The 21,563-nt window shown below is 50.1% G+C and overlaps 2 protein-coding genes and 1 pseudogene across 6 annotated transcripts in view; 2 read left to right on the top strand and 1 right to left on the bottom strand.

Annotated features, from left to right (window-relative positions):
• Positions 1-290, bottom strand: part of G6PD (glucose-6-phosphate dehydrogenase) — a 17,562-nt gene extending 17,272 nt beyond the window's left edge. The window contains exon 1 of the mRNA XM_075999716.1: positions 262-290. The gene's annotated coding sequence lies outside the window, so the exon portion shown is untranslated. The remainder of the gene's footprint in view (positions 1-261) is intronic.
• Positions 1-21,563, top strand: part of IKBKG (inhibitor of nuclear factor kappa B kinase regulatory subunit gamma) — a 27,013-nt gene extending 5,450 nt beyond the window's left edge. The window contains exons 1-10 of one of the 5 annotated variants that reach the window (XM_075999717.1): positions 51-926; positions 4,299-4,500; positions 7,112-7,323; positions 9,355-9,470; positions 11,094-11,246; positions 11,893-11,989; positions 13,229-13,372; positions 13,665-13,807; positions 14,034-14,095; positions 14,361-21,563. In XM_075999717.1, coding sequence (XP_075855832.1) covers positions 879-926; positions 4,299-4,500; positions 7,112-7,323; positions 9,355-9,470; positions 11,094-11,246; positions 11,893-11,989; positions 13,229-13,372; positions 13,665-13,807; positions 14,034-14,095; positions 14,361-14,500 — 1,317 coding nt within the window. In that variant the 5' untranslated portion in view covers positions 51-878 and the 3' untranslated portion in view covers positions 14,501-21,563. Of the gene's footprint in view, positions 1-50; positions 931-4,298; positions 4,501-7,111; positions 7,324-9,351; positions 9,471-11,093; positions 11,247-11,892; positions 11,990-13,228; positions 13,373-13,664; positions 13,808-14,033; positions 14,096-14,360 lie in introns of those variants that run through there. The other 4 variants (XM_012758188.3, XM_012758186.3, XM_012758187.3 and 1 more) reach the window with 4 other exon arrangements.
• On the top strand, positions 20,992-21,563 carry LOC109730237 (protein FAM223B-like; annotated as a pseudogene).

Here is a 21,563-nt window from a genome sequence, read left to right as displayed (position 1 = left end):
AGTCACCTGCTCTCGGGTCAAGCTGGCCCTATTGGGCAGCCTCTTCTTGACTCCACCCCTGGCAAGGGTGGGATGACCAAGCGCCCCGATGCTGGGTGCCGCCATCTGAGCGACAAGGAGCAGTGTAGGTCGTGATGCCCTGAAAAGTAGCGGTGGTGCTTATCACTACGGAGCGTCCTGCTGGCCGGCCAAGGCTAGCAGGCTTGGACTTGCATTTGGAGCAAGATGCGGCCTTGCCGCTGTCTCGCTTCTCTCACCTACCTCATGCGTTCCTGGGGGCGGGGTTGCATGTTTTTACTTCCGGATCCCACATCCACGACACCGGAAGCCGGTAGCGGGGATTTCGACTCGGAAGAGAGGGCGACCGCAGTACTGGGACTTTCTCAGAGCGCCGGGGCCGTAGGAGCGCTAGCAGCCTGCGGCTCCCCCCTCCTCACGTCTGACCGACTCTGCTGACAGGTGTGGTCTTCTTCCCCGAAGACAGGATTCCATCGACGGGTGGTCCGCCGCCTCCGGGACTCCCCTAGACGTTCAGGCTCCCCCTCCTGTTGGGCCCGGGCCTGTTCCTGCCGCGCGCTTCTGCAACTCTGGCCAAAGCGGGCCGACTCAGGACACAGGTTACTTGAGCGGCGAGCGGGATTGTTTCAGCCCTTCCCTCCACCGCTGCCGCGGAGTCTGATCATACCTCTAGTGCGAGGACTCTTCTAGTTTGGAAACATTTGTTCAACGTTGAATGATCTTGAAATCGTTGAATTCTTTAAAAAGGCCTCAAATATAGTTTGGCAGCCAAGTATCTTATCTCGGGTGCCTCAGTTTGCTCACTTTGCAAAACGATTAATATCTGTCCGCCCTGTTACCACTCTGTGACCTGAGAATGAATGGGCCATCCTGGCACATTCAAGGAACAGCAAGGAGGCTGGAGCAGAGTGAGTAAGTAAGGGGAGCATAGTTGGTGAGGAAGAAATGGGAAACCAGATGGTACAGGGCTTTACAGGCCATTGTAGAGACTTTGGCTTTTTCTTTTTAGACAGAGTCTCACTTTGTTGCCTGGGCTAGAGTGCCATGGCGTCAGCCTAGCTCACAGCAACCTCAAACTCCTGGGCTCAAGCGATCCTCCTGCCTCAGCCTCCCGAGTAGCTGAGACTACAGGCATACACTACCATGCCCAGCTAATTTTTTCTATATATTTTTAGTTGGTCAATTAATTCCTTTCTATTTATATTAGAGACAGGGTCTCGCTCTTGCTCAGGGTCTTTTCGAACTCCTGACCTCGAGCAATCCATCCGCCTCGGCCTCCCAGAGTGCTAGGATTACAGGCATGAGCCACCAGGCCGGCCTGGGACTTTGGCTTTTACACCAGGGACTAAGGGGGAGCTGTGGCATGGTTTCCCGTAGAGGAGGGACGAGATCAGAATTATCTTTTAGATTGATCGCTCTGGCTTCGGTGGGGAGAATAGATTGTAGGAGGCAAGGGTGGAAACTGGGTGATCTGTTAAGAAGCCATTACAGTAATCCAGGTGAGAGACAATAGTGCTTTGAGCATTTTATTGCTGAAAATTCTTAAAAATTTACAAAACTAGAAAGATTAGTATAGTAAAGCCCATGTACCCATCTCCCAATTTCAACAGTTATCAACTTGTGGCTAATTTTATTTAATTCATACCTCTCACAGTCCTCTCCCATTATTTTCAATAGCAGCTTCATTGAGAATGCTGCACAATTCACCCATTAAACTGTACATCTCAATGGCTTATAGTGTGTATATTCACAGAGTTGTGCAACCGTCTCCACTAATTCTGGAACGTTTTCGTCACTCCAAAAAGAAACTCCATGCTCTTTAGCTGTCAGCTCCCACTCACCCCATCCCTCCTACCCCTAAGAGGCTCTTCCCAGCAGTCATTAATCTGCTTTCTGTGTCTGTGGATTTGCCTATTTTGGGTATTTCATATAAATGAAATCATGCAATACATAGTCTTTTGTGACTTCTTTCTCTTAGCATAATGTTTCCAAGATTTGTTCATGTTCTAGCATGTAGATGTACTAAATTTTGTTCATCAGTTGATGGACATTTGAGTTGTTTCCACTCTTTGGCTGTTAAGAGTAATGCTGCTGTAAGCATTCACGTGTGAACATGTGTTTGTATTTCTCTTGGGTATATGCCTAGGAGTTTTTCCATTATTTTGAAGTGAATTTCAGACATCATCTGTAAACATTTTGGTATACATCTCTCTAAGAAAGAACTTTGTAAAAAATAACCACAATATTATTATCACACCTAAAATAGTTAATGTTAATTGCTTAGTGTCATCAAATTGATTGTGGGGGCCGGGCGCGGTGGCTCACGCCTGTAATCCTAGCACTCCGGGAGGCCGAGGCGGGCAGATTGCTCGAGGTCAGGAGTTTGAAACCAGCCTGAGCAAGAGTGAGACCCCTTCTCTACTATAAATAGAAAGAAATTAATTGGCCAACTAATACATATAGAAAAAATTAGCCGGGCATGGTGGCACATACCTGTAGTCCCAGCTACTCGGGAGGCTGAGGCAGCAGGATTGCTCGAGTCTAGGAGTTTGAGGTTGCTGTGAGCTAGGCTGATGCCACCGTACTCACTCTAGCCCGGGCAACAAAGTGAGACTCTGTCTAAAAAAACAAACAAACAAACAAACAAAAAACCAAATTGATTGTGGGATACATTTTTACAGGATTTCCTGATCAATTAGATATGAATGTACACTCATGTGCACTCTCTCTCTGAGTGAGAGAAAGAGAGAGAGTGAGTCAAGAAGGACTCCAAGTTACTTGTCCTGATAAACTGGAGGATGGATTTGCCATCAACTGATAATAGTTCATTGGTAGAACTGGCTTTGGGGGATTGTCAGGAGTTTTAGAGAGGTTAGTTTTGAGAGGACTACTAGATAACCAAGTAGAAACGTTGAGTTTGATATGTGAGTGTGGAGTTTAGAAAAGAGGTCTAATTAAGCATTAGATTGGGGTTAAAGCCATGAGACTGGATAGAATTACTGTGGGAGCGAATGTAGTTAGAGAAGAGAAGAGGTTCCAGTACAGAGCCCTGGGGCATCCAACGTGAAGAGGTGGGAGCCCAGTGAAAGCACCTGAGCAGGAGTGGGCTGTTGGGGAAGCCAAAGGAGGAAAGTATATTGAGAAGGAGGGAGAGATCAGCTGTATCTTCTGCTGCTGATGGGTCTAGTGGGGTATTCAGTGGGACAGTATCAGTGTAAATAGTCAAAGTGGCCAAGTTTATTTGGTATTAAAGTCACCCTCCCTCACCTCAGGCATTCTTCCAGAAACTTGTATTGGATTTGCTTTCTCCTGGTAGTCAGTCTTCTTGGGCAGGATTTAAAAGGGCTCCAGGCTGGCACTGTCCTACATGGTATACTTCTAGTTCACAAGAGAACACAAGCAGCTTAGCCTATCTCTCTGCCCCACTGTCTCTGGCTGACTGCCCAGTTCCCACTTTTAGATTCCTTAGCACATGTGATCAGACAGCAGATATCCCCTCTGCCCGTGTCCCTAGCTCCAAGAAACACTCATCAGGCTCTGATTGGTCTCCTCACAGCCCCTCTTACTGAGTTATAGGAGTTTCCCAGGGCTTCTGTAAGAAATGACTACAAGCTTGGTGGTTTAAAACAGCAGAAATTTAATCTTTCTCAGTTTGTGAGACCAGAAGTCCAAAATGAAAGGGTCAGCAAACCCACATTCCCGAAAGCTCTAGGTGAGGACCCTCCCCTTTTCTTCCAGCTTCTGCAGCCAGAGTTGTTCCTGGGCCTGTGGCTGCATCACTCCAGTCCCAGCTCCGTCTCCACATGGCCTCCTCCCCTGTGTGTCTCCCTCTGTCTCCTCCTCTGTCTCTCAGGACTCCTGTCATTGCGTCAGGGCCCACTGGGTAGTCCAGGATAAGTTTACCATTTTTCCAGATAAAGTCACATTTTTATGTTCTGGGGGTTAGGACATGGACATATCTTTTTGGGGGCTGCCTTTCAGCCTGCTATACTAGGTGAGGAGCCAGCACCTTATACTTCTCCAGCTTGGAGGTGTTTAGGGATATGATTCCCAGCACATTGACATCTTCTTCCACACATAATCCTCTCCCTAATTTCTCACCTCTGGTAAAATTCTTAACTTCCATTAACTTAACTGCCTGGATATAGGTGCTAGGCAGAGAGTTTAAAATCAGTGCTGAACCCTAGCCCCAGAACTCCTGCACAGAGTAAACTTGTCCTGCTGGGTAAGAGAATTCTACATGGGTCTCATGTGATGCCTCTGCTGTCTTTCTCTTCCAGACAGTGACTTGTTGGATGAGCAGGCACCTCTGGAAGAATCAGCTGTGTGAGATGGTACAGCCCAGTGGTGGCCCGGCAGGGGACCAGGACGTGCTGTGTGAAGAGTCTTCTCTGGGGAAGCCAGCCATGCTGCATCTACCTTCAGAGCAGGCCAGTTCTGAAGCCCTCCAGCGCTGTCTGGAAGAGAATCAAGAGCTCCGAGGTGAGGAAGACAGTGGGTGGAGTAAAACATCAGGATACCCAGCCTTGCTGAGGAAAAGGCTTGTTCTCCTCACTTGCCCGTCTGTGTTTGCTGAGTGTGGGTGGGAATTCGCCTGAGAGGTGGCTTAGCTATCCTCCCTCTTGGTTTCAGGTGAGGTTCCCCAGAAGTGGATGCTGAGGTGCAGATCAGAGGGCAGGAAGTTTATTTACAGGGCACTCAGGACCAGTACTGGGGAAGGGAAAAGAGCGACAGGGGAAGGAGCAGGGGTGGGCAGAGGGAGAAGTGGGCTTTGGGGCTGACTCTGGGATAGCCTTGGCCAACCCTAGGGGAGCTCTGGAGCTGGAATGACCAACATGGCTGGGCCTCTATATCCCTAGCTGGCCGGTGGCTCTTGGGCAAGGCAGCATGTGCTGTGGCCAGTGGAAGTCATAGTTACTGGCCCGCTCCCCCACCTCCTTTGCTGGACAGTGGTCTGGGAAGTTATGTTGGCTCCTGTGCCAACCCACATGCTTACATGCTCTGTAGGCTTCAGAGACTGTTGCTGGCTGACACCCTCTGAGCAGGGACTAAATCCATGCCTGGAATACATGTCTTGTCTTTTTGTCAAGACGAACCACCTTTCCTTCCAGGGTGAAAGGGGCCAATGCAGTTGTCTTGCCACCGAGGGGCTGCTTGGTCTCCTTGAGGGTGAGGCTACATTGGAGAGAGAGAACCAACATGAACTGCCTGCTTTAGGGCCAGGGCTTCTACCTCAGCACTGTTGGCACCTGAAGCTGGATGATTCTTTGTGGTGGGGGTGTCCTGCTCATTGCAGGGTGTTGAGTAGCATCCCTGGACTCTGCCAAATAGATGCCAGCAGTACCCATCCAGTTGTGACAACTAACAATGTCACCAGGCATTGCCAGTTGTCCCCAGGTGAGACCTGCTGTATTGAGGCCTTAAGGACACTAGTGCACATAGAGTTGGCAACCAGGTCAGGGGCCTCTGTTCATCCCCAGGAGAGAACTCTACCAGGGCAGACTTGGGAGTGAGAATGTTGCATGCCAGCTGCGCAGGGACCATGGCATGGCATGTGGAACCCCTGGTTCCCTTCCAGGCTGTGTGTTCAGTGCAGCTCCAGCAGCATGTAGAGGCCTTGAGGCTATATTGCTTCTACTTGTGCTGCCTGACCTGAGCTTAGTAGGTGGCAAGTGGAACTCAATGGCTCCACATGACCCGCAGGGGTCCTGAAGATGTCTGCCCCCCAAGATGTTCATGATTGTGTTGGTGGAAGAGGCTGGGAGAGCCAGGGAGAAGGGAGGACATAGTTTGTGCTTCGAATGCTTGGGGAGACGCTTCATGGAAGCAGTTTGTGTACCTAGTGCGTGATTCAGTTTATGTGACTTGTCCAGAAGAGGGCAATGCCAATCCCCAGAGGCAGAGAGCAGGTGGGTAGGTGCCAGGGATTGTGGGGGGGGGAAAGGGAGGGTGACTGCTAATGGGTCTGCAGTTTCTTGTTGGGGTGCTGGAAATATTCTGGAATCAGGTAGCCCTAATGGTTGCACAACCTTATGGATATAGTAAAAACCACTGGATTACCACTGTATATTTTTAAATAGTTAAAATGGTGAATTTGATGTTATTTCAATTTTGCCTCAGTTAAAAAAGTTAAAAAAAAAAAAAGAAGTTGCAGGCTGGACGTGGTGGCTCATGCCTATAATCCTAGCCCTCAGAGAGGCTGAGGCAGGAGGATCGTTTGAGCTCAGGAGTTGGAGATCAGCCTGAGCAAGAGTGAGAGCCCGTCTCTACTAAAAATAGAAAAAATAGCCAGGCGCAGTGGCATGCGCCTATAGTCCCAACTACCTGGGAGGCTGAGGCAGGAGGATCGCTTGAGCCCAGGAGTTTGAGGTTGCTGTGAGCTAGGCTGACACCACTGCACTCTAGCAAGGGTGACAGAGCGAGACTCCATCACAAACAAAAAAAATTTTTTAAAAAGTTGCATGTGAGTTGAACTTTGGGCTGAGCTGGCAGGATTCTGATGGGTTCCCCCAGGGGGAGTGGAGGGGGTGGGTGGCTAGTGTGCTTGTCAGCAGGAAGTAGTTAGTTGGTCAAGGATTTTGACTGCCTGCCCCTGTTTTAATACAGCTCTGTACTTGCTAGAACCTTTGTATGTCCCTGATCAGTTTTATTACCTCACATGGCTCCTTTACTACCCGGGATGTCCCTTGGGTGTGGGGCTTTCCTTTCCTCTGGCCTCTGCTGACCGCAGGCATGCTAGGCCACACTGATCTGGAAGAAAGCAGGGATGTGGTCCTGGGAGGGACTCAGTGTCCCAGGGCGGGCATACCTGAACTGACCAGAATACAAATGAATTCTGGAGTTGCTTACAAAGAAAGTGGCATGTGACACATGCTTTTAAGTGAAGCTGGTGTGTTTGGTATTTCCTTGGAGAAACTTAGAGGCATATCATTAGTGTAATTGATTTTGGAGGTGTTTAAAGCATAAAAGGGAGTGTTTGGAAGCCAGCTATCTCTGTGAGAGGCCATGTATTATGGATGGGGGCTCCTGCTTCTGGCCTCTGACCTCCTGTACTTCAGGCTCACCTTCCCTTTGCTGTCCCCTTTGCCACCAGATGCCATCCGGCAGAGCAACCAGATGCTGCGAGAGCGCTGTGAGGAGCTGCTGCGTTTCCAAGTCAGCCAGAGGGAAGAGAAGGAGTTCCTCATGCACAAATTCCAGGAGGCCAAGAAACTGGTGGAGAGACTCAGCCTGGAAAAGCTTGACCTGAGGAGGCAGAGGGAGCAGGCCCTGCAGGAGGTGGAGCACCTGAAGAGATGCCAGCAGGTAGTCAGGAGCTGGGGTCCTAGCCCCACCTGTGCCACCAACTGCCTGCATTTTGAAAACTGACAGGGACACTAGTATTCCAGGAGGGAACTTGTGGTCAGGGGTCCCCAAGAGCTGATGTGCTGGGAGGACTCAGAACTCAGAAAAGCCATCACACTCATAGTTACAGTTTATTGCAACGAAAGGACACGGGTTAAAATCAGCAAAGTACAAGGTGCGGAGGGCGGGGTCCAGCAGAGGCCAGGCGAGAGCTTCTGGGTGTCCTCTCCCGGGGAGGTGAATGGACAGTGCTTAACTCTCCCAGCAGTGATGTGTGAGCAACAATGTGTGACAACACATGTGGAGTATCGCCAGCCAGGGATGCTCCCCCTGGGCTGTGGTGTCCAGGGTGTGTACTGGGGTGGGTCACGTAGGCATGGAGCACCCATGGGGCTGACCTGGCTACACAGGCTCCAGCTACCTGGAGGTCCCACTGATACCATGTGGCTCAGGCTGCCCCGACAAATCATGTCATTGGTATAGACTGCCTGGCAGGGTCCTTGGCCCCTGCTAAACTGAGACACTCTTATCAGGCAGGATTTTCCAGGTGGTTAGAGATTATCTTCCAGGACCAGGCCAGAACCCCAGGCCTATGGGTTGGCCCTGCACTGTGCAGAACCTCCAAAGGAAAGCATGCTCAGTGTTTGCTAATGGAGGCTGTTTTAGAGCCTTTTTGTCTGAGCTTGGCTGATCTCACGATCCTGGTGACAGTAGTCAAGAAAGGGACGTGCTGCCTGCGGGGGGCAATATGGGGAGAATTGGCTTAAGGCCTTCGTTTACCATTTGGGGAAGTGTATGACTTTTCTAGGACTGCTGTAACAAGGTACCACAAACTGGAGGGCTTAAAGTAGAGGGGTGCACACACATTCTGACGTGTGTAGAGGGGACTGGGCATTTTACAGGAAGAATGAGGGGGTCGAGAGGCGGCTGAGTGAGGGCTCAAGTGAAAAATGACAAAGGGGGGTCAACATCCATGCAGTGAAGCCAGCTGTTTATGAAGGTAGTATCCTGACCTCCCACGGCAACAGACTGGCAGATGGGGGCCTGCCCTTCCCGATGGCTCTCGGATCTTTGAGAAAGACACTGCCAGGTTGTAGGCACAGACATCTCAAAAGGACAAAGCAGGCATTCACAGCTGGGACCCCTTTTTAGTAAACATTCTAAGAAGTGGAGTTCAGGGTCCTGTGTCAGGCGCTGGCCAGATGGAACAGTACATTCTTCTGACAGCCCTGAGTGTTCCCAGACAGGAACTCAAAAGGGGGCTGGGACATCCCAGGGATGTGACCTTAGGCTTCCGGAAGCCTTATTCAAGTTTGGTCAAGTGTCTTAGTGCAGGGGTTTGAATGGAGTGTTCATGCCGAGAGTTTTTGCAGTTCTCAGTGTTTAACAAAATTCAATATCTGTTCTTGCTTTACAAAAACTCTCACCTTCTCGTGGCCTGGGCCTGTGGGCTAGAGCTTGTATTTTCTTTGCTGTCTCTGTGTCTTGCCACCTTTTGCACCGAGTCTCAGAGAGGCTGAGAGATATTCCCTGCTGGGCCACAGCGCAAAGCTGCTGCCAGGTGCAGCCCTCACAGCCTAGTTGCCAGGGCAGTGGCTGAACTATTGGCAGCCTCAGGAGACTCAGGACATCTCTGTGCTCCTTCAGTCCATTGTGGTCTCTTGTTGCACCATCTGCAGGAGTCAGGAGGGGGCCTGGTGGCCTGGTGGCATGGGCTCTCAGGACTTGACCCCTTTCCACTGCTTCAGCTATCTTGCTGGGGTTGGGAAGCTTCAGGAGGTGAGGGATGAGATGAGTGGGGGAAGTTGGGCAGGTCGAGGTGGAGCACTGGGGAGGGTCAGGTGGCCGCTGGGTTCATGAGGCCTTAGCGTGCCTGGCTTTAGGGGTGATGAGGGCAGGTGAGAAGCCCTCAGGGTGCACATGTTTCGGGATTCAGAGTGGCAGCTCTGGAGAAAACAGTGCTGACAGGGATGTCTTTCTCTCCTACAGCAGATGGCTGAGGACAAGGCTTCTGTGAAAGCCCAGGTGACATCCTTGCTCGGGGAGCTCCAAGAGAGCCAGAGTTGCCTGGAGGCTGCCACTAAGGAATGTCAGACTTTGGAGGGCAGGTGAGTGGGAACAAAAAGCCTGCCCTGGAGGCCGCTTCCAGGGTTTCAAGAAGAATGAGGTGGGTTTATGAGCCTTCAGGGAATTCCTCTGTGGATGCTGCATGAATACCCTATGGATGTCAGAGCAGGTGTTGGGAGAGATTTGGGCTCTGACCCTTTGTTGGAGTTTGTATTATTTCTTTTGTAGGCATTTCAGGGGCTCCAAGACCACACCCACAGTTCATGGTTCTCTGGAAGGACTCACAGGACGTGGCACACAGTTGCCCCACAGTTGAGGTTGATCATAGGGAAAGGGCATGTGGCAGGACCTGCCAGGGCAGGAACCACAGGTGGGGTTTGGTGTTTCTGCCCAGGGATGCTTGCTAGAAACTTGGCACCTCGGGTATTTATTGAGGTCTGGTCATGTTGGCATCCTTTGCTGGGCATATTCCAAAATTCCCAACTTCCAGCAGGAGAGCAGGTGCTTGGCATAAACCACATTCCAGGTGCAGGGTCCGCCCTCATCAGTAGGGAAAGTGTCACAGCAGTGGAGGGAACTTGCACCAGCTAAGGGCCAGCCTTGCGAGCCAGCAGCCTCAGGCCTGTCAGTCATTCTCTTTTCAAAAGAATCTAGGTTCTTATAAGTGGGGTCATTGGATCCAAGGGCAGGAAGGTTTCTGTGGTTCTCATACCACCCAGCTGCTGCCCTCCAGACAGCTGGGCCAGCTGACAGGGGTGGCCCAGCCATCCTAGCACAGTATGTGGTCAGGGTGTGCTTGGGGCAATCCTCTGGGAGCCTTTGTGTAAAAGGGAGGGGCTTTGGCTCTGGCTTTGATGGGCAGAGAGGACTGGGGTAGGGTTGGGGGGGCGGCATGAATGAAGGCATGGAGGGGAGAGAGCCAGACAGCCAGGCCAGCCAGGCGGAGTTCGGGAGACCTGTGAAGAGCCCCGTCTGCATGTCGCCTGTGGCCACCCCAGGTCCACATAGAAGCACTCATCATCACCCCTGCAGTGGGGGCTGTGAAAGGCCTTGGGGCAGTGGGATGAGGCTGGAGCCAGTGTAGATTAACACACTGACTGCCACACCAGAAAAAACTTTCCTTGGGCCCACAATGTTTTATTATGAAAATAGAATAAAAACTTCAAAAACAAAACAGTCCTTCTAATTTAATGAAAAATGAAATGTATTGACTTCTATTCACTTAATGTACATTTTTAGAATTAGTCAATATTAATTATAACAATAAGAATATCAAGTAAGATTTTCATGAATCAACTGCAGGGTTTTGCCCAGGTTTTGCCTCATGAGGCCCCAGGCTCAAAACTAGCGTGAGTTAAATACAACTCACGTGGCAGTTAATGTGTTAAGGGGGCTGTGAGGTGCTGGCTCCCAGGCTTCCTTGCCGTCTGTACTTGGGTGTCTTCTGGGCCCCTGCCTTGAAAGAAACACAACTCGAGCAGAGCTCCTTATCTGCTGCCCCCATCTGGCCCTCTGTGGTTGTCCCCGTCTCTGGTGACAGTGCTTCCACCCTGACATGTGGAGTCAGCTTGTAGTCACAGGATTTTCAGGACCCATCCTATATGCATCCCTCCTCCCTTCCCCCAGCCTTCTGCCCTCAGTCTGTTCTTCTGTCCCTGTGCCAGGGCCCGGGCAGCCAGTGAGCAGGCCAGGCAGCTGGAGAGCGAGTGTGAGGCGCTGCAGCAACAGCACAGTGTGCAGGTGGACCAGCTGCGCATGCAGAACCAGAGCATGGAGGCCGCGCTGCGCATGGAGCGCCAGGCTGCCTCGGAGGAGAAGTGAGTCTTCCGGGAAGTGGCCCAGGGCGGCGGTGGAGCCTGTGGGCACCAGATTGCCTATAGCTTTCTTCTGCCTTCTGGGGAGTCCTTTTAGGAACTGGCTGTGGGCAAGGGCTGATTTCCATCCCTTAGCCTTGTTAATGGTAAAGTTGACCATTATCACACCCAGGCAGTTTTATCTTTGGTACAATGATGTTATCTGTTATCCAGTTCACATTTGTATTTCACCATGTGTCCCACATGTGTCCTTAAAAACCCTTCTACCAGTATCTGATTCAGGATCTCAAGTTCATTTCCTTGGCATGTTTTTTGAATCTCCCTTACTCTAGAACAATCCCCCTGTCTTTCTAAGTTTTTCACGAAGTTGACATTTTCAGAGCATGCAGGATGGTTCCATTTTGTTATAAACATTTAAAAATGTTAGTTCCAGGGAAAATGATATTAACTATTTAGTAACTGATCCAATTGCAGTAGTACTGGCAGTCAGCGAAGCCTCAGAGTTGATGACCTCAGGAGTCCACATGTGGCCTTGGAAGCCCCCATTCCAGGAATGCCACAGGAAGGACAAGTGTAGAATTAGAAGTGGGCAAAGCTGTGGTTGGCCTGAGACAAGGTGGTTTCTCCAGCAAAAGCTCCTTTTCCTCAGGCGGAAGCTGGCCCAGTTGCAGGTGGCCTATCACCAGCTCTTCCAAGAGTATGACAGCCACATCAAGAGTAGCGTGGTGAGCAACGAGCGAAAGCGAGTGAGTATGGCCAGCCAGGGCTGGCCTTGCCTTTTCCTCTCCCAGCACCCCTGGAGACAGAGAAGACTATGAGCCCTGAGACTTGACAGAATTGGCCTTGGGAGACATACTTAACTTCTGAACCTTTGTCATGCCTGCAGCCGTGATAGCTAAGGGGAGACTGGGGAGGCAGGGACATTTGGTTTTGAACTCCTGACCTTGAGCAATCTGCCCGCCTCAGCCTCCCAGAGTGCTAGGATTACAGGTGTGAGCCACCACACCTGGTAAGAGGCGGGAACATTTGGGATGCTCTCAGCCACATCAGCAGGCCACCCCCATGGTGGGCTGAGCCAGGGCCTTGGGATACTCTTTTTGTGAAGCTGGGGACGTGATTGTCTCCATGGACATCCTCTCCTGCCAGCCATCACCATCTGGCTCAGTTTTCCCTGAGCCAAGGTAAGGCCGGGTAACATTTTCATCCCAGTGTTAAAAGGTGCTGGGAGCCCTTTTCTAGTTTGTCCTCATGAGACCTAAACCGGGTGTGATTTCTAGCGGTCACATTTTAAGAAGGACACTGTTGACTGTGAATTTACCTAGAGGAGACTTATAAGGATGAAGCGTGAAACCAGGTCATATGCGGAAGAGTTAGTTGGCCATGTACTCTCTGGAGGGAAGTGTTAGTGGGGTGTGTGCATGTGTTTGTGCAGTGGGGGGATATCTGTGTGGGGTGAGCAGACCTTTGACCACATGGCAGAGTGGAAGGAACAGTGTGCACGTGGTGGGCATGTAGTTGGTAGAGGGTTTGTGCATGGGACTGGCTCATTGTGTGTGGGCAGCCATGGGAGTGAGTGTGGCCCCTGTCCCTTTCAGCTGGGATTCTGTGGAGGGAATGTCTCCTTGGGTAGGAGGTTGTACCAGATAACCTGAGAGGTCCCTTCAGTCCCAATATTCTTTTTTTTTTTTTTCTTTCTGCTCATGACAATCATCTGAACCAATATTCTTTTATGTCCTGAGAGAAACCTCAGCATTTCTTCTGTCCTTTTAGGGCGTGGCAGGATGCAGTGTTCTCCCTGTACACATTGAGGTCCTATGATGGCCTCTTAAAGCAAGGGGCTGGCATCGCTGCAGCTCGCCTCAGCCAGGGCTACTCTTCTGTCCTTCTCAGTTCTCCTCAGCTGGAGCAGCAGCCTGCCTGGGAGGTAGCTCAGCCCCTGCCCTGGGCTGATGAGGCTCCGTCAGCTCCCCCTTGCCCATTTTTAGGGAATACAGCTGGAAGATCTTAAGCAACGGCTCCAGCAGGCCGAAGAGGCACTGGTGGCCAAACAGGAAGTGATCGACAAACTGAAGGAAGAGGCAGAGCAGCACAAGATTGTGATGGAGACTGTTCCAGTCCTGAAGGCCCAGGTGAGGGCCCTCATCTGTGGTCCGCCTTGGCACTGGGACCTGGCATATCTCTTTGGCATGTTTTTGCTTTGGCTTCTTTAAGCTTTCTGAGTCCCTTGTACTGTTCCTTGACCTCTCAGTGCACCTAGGGTCACTTGCTGCCTTGGGCTCCGGAAGGACAGGAGTGGGCTCTGCTTTGTTCCCCTGGGAGGACAGGAGTGGGTTCTGCTTTGTTCTCCCAGTGCCCAGCACAGAGAGCCCCTGATGGTGGTGGCTGGACCGCAGGCACATCCCTCTCTCCTGCGTTTGCCAGGCCGATATCTACAAGGCAGACTTCCAGGCTGAGAGGCAGGCCCGGGAGAAGCTGGCTGAAAAGAAGGAGCTTCTGCAGGAGCAGGTGGAGCAACTGCAGCGGGAGTACTCTAAGTTGAAGGCCAGCTGTCAGGAGTCTGCCAGGTGGGCTCATGAGAGTGTGCTTCACGGGCAGCGGGCACAGCGCTGGGGGTTCAGCGGTGGTAACCACAGGAGACTGATGGCTCCTGGCATTCCAGGTTAGGGCTTGCTGCACTTCCTTTCCTCTCCTTTCCTCTGGGCCTGTCCTTCTAACAGCTTTTTTCACGCTAATGCAGCTAGGAGCTTTATAGAAATGCACGTATTGATTGGACAGTTTCTATTTTCAAAGGATTGAGGATATGAGGAAGCGGCACATAGAGGTCTCCCAGGCCCCGTTGCCCCCCGCACCAGGTGAGTGAGTGACTGCCGGAGGAGGCAGGTGGGGAGGGCTCTCCAGAGCCTTGACGGCAGAAGCTGGTATTGGCCATCCCCCCCCAGTCCCCCCTGCCATGTGGCAGTAGTGGTGGCTCCTGGTCTCACATGGGTGGTGACCCTTGTAGTCAAATAGACAGTCCTGTCAAGTCTCACTGCCTCTTCATCCTCCCCTTTCCTCTGACTTATACCTGGGATGTGCACGAAGCCCCTACAGCTGGTGCCGCCTGTTCTCTTTTCCCAGCCCACTCCTTTCATCTGGCCCTGCCCAGCCAGAGGAGAAGCCCCCCCGAAGAGCCACCTGACTTCTGCTGTCCCAAGTGCCAGTATCAGGCTCCTGATATGGACACCCTGCAGATACATGTCATGGAGTGCATTGAGTAGGACCAGCGAGCACAAGGCCACCTGCAGATGACACGCCCTGGACCATGCAGTCTCTGCTTTCCTCTCTCACCTGCCTAGTCTAGGATTAAGGGCTAGGTGACAAAGAGTGGGCCACTGCTTCACGCACTAGGAGCTGGCTGCAATGCTTTATGCTTCAGCCCTATTAGCCTGCTGAGCCACCTTTTAGGTTGAGCCTGATGCTCTACTCTTCGTTCCATTCTGTCTGCTTGAGCTGCTTGCCTCCGGGGGCTAATCCCTCCCCATCCTTCCACTCGCCACCCAGGAAATCAAGAATGGAGGCCAGGGGCTCTCAGGGAGAGCTGCACCCCTATGCAGAACTGGTCAGCAGCTCTTCCTCCCACCGGCTGCCAGGTCACCCTCTCCTGTGTTCCAGCGCTCTTACCGCACACACCACTGCGCTCATTGGCAGTGTGCTGTTCCATTTTGTGGCCATAGCATGGTTCATTTAACTAGTCCCAATTGATGGACATTTGGATTGTTTTCAGTCTTTTTGCTATCATAAATAATGGTACAGTGAAAATCCTTGTGCATTAATCATGTATATTTTTGGGATAGATTTTTAGAAGTGACACTGCTAAGCATGTGTGATGCCTGGGGTGGGTGATGCCTGGAGCTTGGTTTCTAGCCCCACCCCCCTGGTTCCCATGGCCTTGCCACAGAGGGGTGGGCAAGCCTTTGGATTTTTATCATCCACGAGGTATGCAGTTTTGCTATTAAGAGCGAGCTTAAGCATCTTTTCAGAGGTTTAAGGGCCCTTTTCAATTTTGCTGTGAATGGGCTGTTTGTATCTTACTCATTTCTCTCCTGGGTTATTATCTTTTGTTCCTCACTGTTTAGGAGCTCTTTGTTCATTAGCAGGATTAGCTTTTGCCTATGATAGACTTTTCCCACTTTGACTTTGCTGCTGTTGTTTTTTGGCCTTGAAATTTTTATCTTTATGTAGTCACATTTATCCTTTTTTTTTTTTCTGGAAGCCACTTTGCAATGAATGACACCTTACAAATGACAGAGGACTCTTCACTTGTTTTGCAAGGTTCTGGATATTTCCTAGGGTGTGAAAGCCATGGGCATTAACATTGCATTTGTAGTAAGGGAAGGATATGGAAAGTTGAGAGAGGATGCAGTGCGTGCACGTCATTGTCTCCTTGCTGCCTCGGTCCTTCTTCCTGCCCTCCTGTGAGCTCCCCTGGTAAGGAATGGGATGTTGTGATTTTCTCTCTGGGCTTTTTCACAGGGCTTCCTGCTATTTGACTGTGAGAGGGCTGACTAGAATTAGAATATAAGACCTTCTAAAAATAGAGGCTGGGGGCTTTCTCAGCATCTACAGGGGGTGGGGAATGACTTTTCTATTTCTTAAAGCCAGATGTCTATTAGATTATACTTTGGAAAAATGTTAAAGGCATGGGCAGGTTCTCTGCTCATGGATGCTGCATTTAAATCCTAATCCTGGGCCGGGCGGGGTGGCTCATGTCTGTAATCCTAGCACTCTGGGAGGCTGAGGCGGGAGGATCGGAGGATTGCTCAAGGTCAGGAGTTGGAAACCAGCCTGAGCAAGGGCGAGACCCCATCTCTACTATAAATAGAAAGAAATTAACTGGCCAATTAATATATATAGAAAAAATTAGCCGGGCATGGTGATGCATGCCTGTAGTCCCAGCTACTCGGGAGGCTGAGGTAGTAATATCGCTTGAGCCCAGGAGTTTGAGGTTGCTGTGAGCTAGGCTGATGCCACGGTACTCACTCTAGCCTGGGCAACAAAGTGAGACTCTGTTTCAAAAATAAATAAATCCTAATCCTGCAATTTTTCTATAAGAGCACTTTTAATTCTTTTGGAAGGAGAGTGTAGGGGTGTCCTATGGCTGCTGTAACAAAACACCACAAACTTGGTGGCTTAAAACAACAGAAACTTGTTCTTCCACAGTTTTGGAAGCCAATAGTCTGAAATCCAGTTGTTAGCAAGGTTGGTTTCTTCTGCAGGCTCTGAGAGAGAATCAGATCCAGGCCTGTCTGCTAGCTTCTAGTGGTTGCTGGCAATCCTTGGTGTTCCCTGGATGGTAGACCCATCACTCCAGTCTCTGCCTCTGTGGTCACATGACCTCTTCCTCTTCGTCTGCCTGTGTCTTCTCTTCTGTCTCTTACAAGGGCACCTGTCATTGGATTGGGGCCCGCCCAGTAATCCAGGGTGAGCTCCTCATTTTCAGATCCTTACCTTCATTACAGCTAGAAAGATCTTGTCCCAGATAAGGTCTCATTCACAAGCCTTGGGGGTTAGGATTTGTACCTGTCTTTTTGGGGCCACCATTCAACCCAGAGCCCACAGATTAGGGCAATTAGAGCCTGAATACAGGTGCATCCAGGACCTGCAGCTCTGCTAGAGAAACTCAGTCCCCAGGATAATGGTGGCTGCTGGGCTATAGAGTGTGGTGTGGGGTAGGCTCTTGCAGGCGTGGGGTCATCTTGTCTCCAGGTGGACACTCCTGCCAGGGCCAGCAGACATGGGTGGGAGAGCTGGGTAGGCTGCTGTTGGATCACCTGAATCCTGGGTAGTGGCTACTGACTGTAGGAGTGGGCTTCACACTTCTCAAGAAGGTGAACTAAGGCATGTGGGAGCCCTTCTCAGACCAGCACCGTCTTCTGAAAGCAGCTTAGGAAGAATGATGAGACCCAGGGGCAGTGAGAGAAGCAGTTGTTCTTCTAAGGAACTTTTCCACGTGGCCCGCACAGCAGTAGCATCTGGGAGCTGGAGGAATGCTCGTGCTTGGGCCCTCTGGACCAGTTGAGACTCACTGCCCTTCCCAGAGGCTGGGCACCCTTGCTACCTGCCTACCCCTCCCTTGTTAGCACGGTGTAGGGTTGATCATACATTAGACACCAAGGATTTCAAACCATACCATTTGCCCAGAAGTGGGGTATTCTGCTTGCTTCCTTTCCAGCTTTACTTAGATTGGGCTTCCAGAACAACTGGCCAGATTCCTCCCAGGAGGGAACCATCCTGCCTGCCTTATTAGCTGCAGCCCCTTGATCCACATAGCTAGGACATCCCACCAGGAACCTGTGTCATCCCTGTTCATCCATGTCCCCCTCCTGCCGCTCAATGCATAAGAGAAATGCAGGCGACCAGTAGGCACAATAAGAAAGCATTTCACCCTCACTAGTAACCAAAACACAAACTCTAACAGTAAGCAAAAAATAATGTCAAAATAGCAACAAATGAAGCCCTACATATGGCGCCCTGCTGGCAATGGGCAGGGCACAGGCCTTGTGATGTTGCCCCTTCTGAGGGGGCTGTTTGGCGGGATGGAACAAGCACTTAGGAAGTGTCCTCAGTCCTTTTAACCCTAAGAGTGGGGTACTCAACAGTGACTCTGGCATTGCAGAGGTGCTCTGCGGCAGCAGCATTTGTAGCCCCTACAGCGATCGTGAAATAAGAGGCTATGCATCTGATGGTGTGGTGCTGCACAGCCAGTATTTTGAACATCTTGTCACATGGAACACACTCTGTAGTGTGTTGGCATGAATAGGCCAGGAGACAAACTTATGTGTAAATAAGTAAAAGCTGCTAGTGTGGATGGATGTGGGTGGCCGGGTTACTGGTAATTAAAAGTTTTCCTTATGTATTTTCTAAATGCCTATAATTTGCATGCATTACTTTTATACATACAAAATATATCTTCCTACAAAGTTTTTCTGATGTTAATACAGCTCTGAGGTTTTGTCTGTTGGTGGCTGAGAAAGCTTGCTGTTAATACAGTTGCTCATCAAAGAATGGCACAAGGGGTTGACTCAAGGTTTCCTTGGGGCCAGTGTTTCCTGTGGCTGCTGTAACAAAATACCGCAAACTGGGGGTTTTATTTTTTTTTATTTTTATTTTATTTTATTTTATTTTTTTTTAAAAATTAGCCGGGCATGGTGGCGCATGCCTGTAGTCCCAGCTACTCGGGAGGCCGAGGCAGGAGGATCGCTTGAGCCCAGGAGTTTGAGGTTGCTGTGAGCGAGGCTGACGCCACGGCACTCACTCTAGCCTGGGCAACAGAGCGAGACTCTGTCTCTAAACTGGGGGTTTTAAACAACAGAAATTTATCATTTCCTGGTTCTGAATGCCAGAAGTCCCAGATCAAGGTGTTGGCGGGGTGGGTTCCGGCAGTTGCCTGCAGTCCTCACTGCTTTGCAGCTGCATCTGCCTCTGGGGTCACGTGGCCTCCTTCCTGTGAGCCCCCTCAGAAGGGGCAACATCACAAGGCCTGTGCCCTGCCCATTGCCAGCAGGGCACCATATGTAGGGCTTCATTTGTTGCTATTTTGACATTTTTTGCTTACTGTTGGAGTTTGTGTTTTGGTTACTAGTGAGGGTGAAATGCTTTATGAGGACACCAGTGTCAAAGATAAACAAAGGCAGGCATTCATTAAAGTCGTGAGAACAGATTTCATTCAGTAAATACTGGCAGTAGGGAGAGAGCTGAGCTCCATTCTGACGTGTGTAGAGGGGACTGGGCGTTTTACAAGAAGAATGAGGGGGCTGAGTGAGGGCTCAAGTGAAAAATGACAAAGGGGGGTCAACATCCATGCAGTGAAGCCAGCTGTTTATGAAGGTAGTATCCTGACCTCCCACGGCAACAGACTGGCAGATGGGGGCCTGCCCTTCCCGATGGCTCTCGGGTCTTTGAGAAAGACACTGCTAGGTTGTAGGCGATACACAGACATCTCAAAAGGACAGAGCAGGCATTCACAGCTGGGACGCCTTTTTAGTAAATGTTCTAAGAAGCGGAGTTCAGGGTCCTGTGTCAGGCACTGGCCAGATGGAACAGTACATTCTTCTGACAGCCCTGAGTGTTCCCAGACGGGAACTCAAAAGGGGGCGGGGCATCCTAGGGATGTGACCTTAGGCTTCCGGAAGCCTTATTCAAGTTTGGTCAAGTGTCTTAGTGCAGGGGTTTGAATGGAGTGTTTATTGCCATCCTTCTCTCCTCCTCCCGCCCCCTGGCTGCTCCTTGCTGGCTTCTCAAGTCTCTGAGCTTAGTCCTAGGTTCTCTTCTCCCTGCCCAGACACTCTGTCTTGGTGATCTCGTCCAGTCTCAAGGCCTCAATGCTGATGACACTAATTTCCATCTCCAGCCCTGATCTGTTCCTTTGTGAAAGTGAGTGTGGCATCTACACGATCCTGTCCAACTCTAACTGGATTTTTAGCCTCTCCCTCCAAGTCTGCTGTTTCTGTTCCCTAGTCTCCATCTTGTTAGATGGCCCAGTGTACCTAGTTGCTTAAGCCAAAAGCCTCATCACCGTTGATTCCTCTTGTTCTCACCCTTTGTGTTTTTTTTTTTTTTTTTTTTTGAGACATCGTCTCGCTCTGTTGCCTGGGTTAGAGTACCGTGGCGTCAGCCTAGCTCACAGCAGACTCAAACTCCGGGGCTCAAGCAATCCTTCTGTCTCAGTTTCCTGAGTAGCTGGGACTACAGGCATGTGCCACCATGCCCAGCTAATTTTTTCTATATGTTTTTTAGTTGTCCGGCTAATTTCTTTCTATTTTTAGTAGAGATGGGGGTCTCACTTTTGCTTAGGCTGGTCTCAAACTCCTGAGCTCAAGCCATCCTGCCACTGCGGCCTCCCAGAGTGCTAGGATTACAGGCGTGAGCTACCGCGCCCAGCATGCTCTCACCCTTTGGAGCCAGCCGTCAGCCATTTTGTTGACCCCGTCTTCTGAGTCCCTTTATCTTGTGCCTAAACTATGGCGACCTCCTTGGTTTCATACCCAAGACTGTAGGCTCCCTGTGATCGATCCATTCTTCATACAGCAACCAGTGTTACCTGGTAAACATGTTTCTCCTTTGCTGAACCCTCCAGTGGCCTTTGGTTGCTCTAGAAACCCAAATTCCATCCACAGCCTGGCTGGCAGAGCCTGCGTGCTGCTTGGACCTCATTTCCGTCCGTCTGGTGCTTGCCCACTGTGCCCAGCCCCACCATGCTGGCCCTTTTGCCCTTCTTCGAACACACAATGCTTGTGTGTCTTAAGACATTTGTCTGCTTGTCTTTGCATGGCTGATTTGTTTTTGTCATTTAGCTCTAAGTTTAAACATCACCTCCTTCATCTAAAGTCTTCATCCTAAATCACATTGCCCTGTTTTAATTCCTGACCTGGCCTCATTTTTTTTGCTTTGTTTTCTCTCTCCCTTCACTAGAGGGAGAGCGGAGGCCTCCTCCAGCTCAGTTGGGCAGAATGCCCTTAAATAGCACTCCGCACAGCAATACTCAGCACATGTTTACTGGAGGCCTCAGCTTGTCTTGAAGCTCCATTAGGGCTCCTCTGTCTTTTTTTTTTTTTTTTTTGCAGACATCACCCCGTCACCATAAATGGTGCTTGGTAGAAATTGCTGCCTTACTGTGATAGAACTGAAAACCTATTTTAGAGACCATGGTGACTAACTTGGGGGGATCTCCTATGAGCTTTTTTATTTTTAATTTTTTTTCAGAATTTGGATGTATAGATATGTTGGCCTTATAATGTATAAGCAAGAACACAGACTCTGGGGTCACATGAATGAATCGTGTTCTGCTCCTTACTTAATAATCTCTCTGAGCTGTAGTTTCCTCATCTATAAGGTGGATAGAATGCCATCTGTGTGCTGCACTTAGTGGTGAAAGGACGAATCTAATGCACTGAGGACAGTGCCTGGCCCAAGGTAGAAGGGAAAATGTAAAAGCGATTCTACTTTAAACTGTGCCCCCTTTTGAAACACATAGTATTTAGAGAAAAAAAAAAAGCTGTGCCCCAAACTGGATTTCCATTGGGTTATAATTCCTCTAAATAAGAGTTTAAAATGTTGTCTAAGGAAGGTTGATTGGAGGTTGCCTAGGGCTGGAGGAGTTGGGGGAAATAAAGAAAGTGACTGCTAATGGGTACAGGGTTTCTTTTGGGATGATGAGAATATCCTAAAATGGTGTAGTGATGTTGCACATATCTGAATATACTAAAAACCACTGAATTATACACTCTAGGTGAGTGAATTGTACAGCATGTCAATTACCCAATAAAGTTGTTATTTTAGAAA

The sequence above is a fragment of the Microcebus murinus genome, unplaced genomic scaffold (genome assembly GCF_040939455.1).
Source record: "Microcebus murinus isolate Inina unplaced genomic scaffold, M.murinus_Inina_mat1.0 scaf003_hap2_Mmur4.0, whole genome shotgun sequence".
NCBI classification, from domain to species: domain Eukaryota; kingdom Metazoa; phylum Chordata; class Mammalia; order Primates; family Cheirogaleidae; genus Microcebus; species Microcebus murinus.
This window is presented reverse-complemented; position numbering and strand designations above follow the sequence as displayed.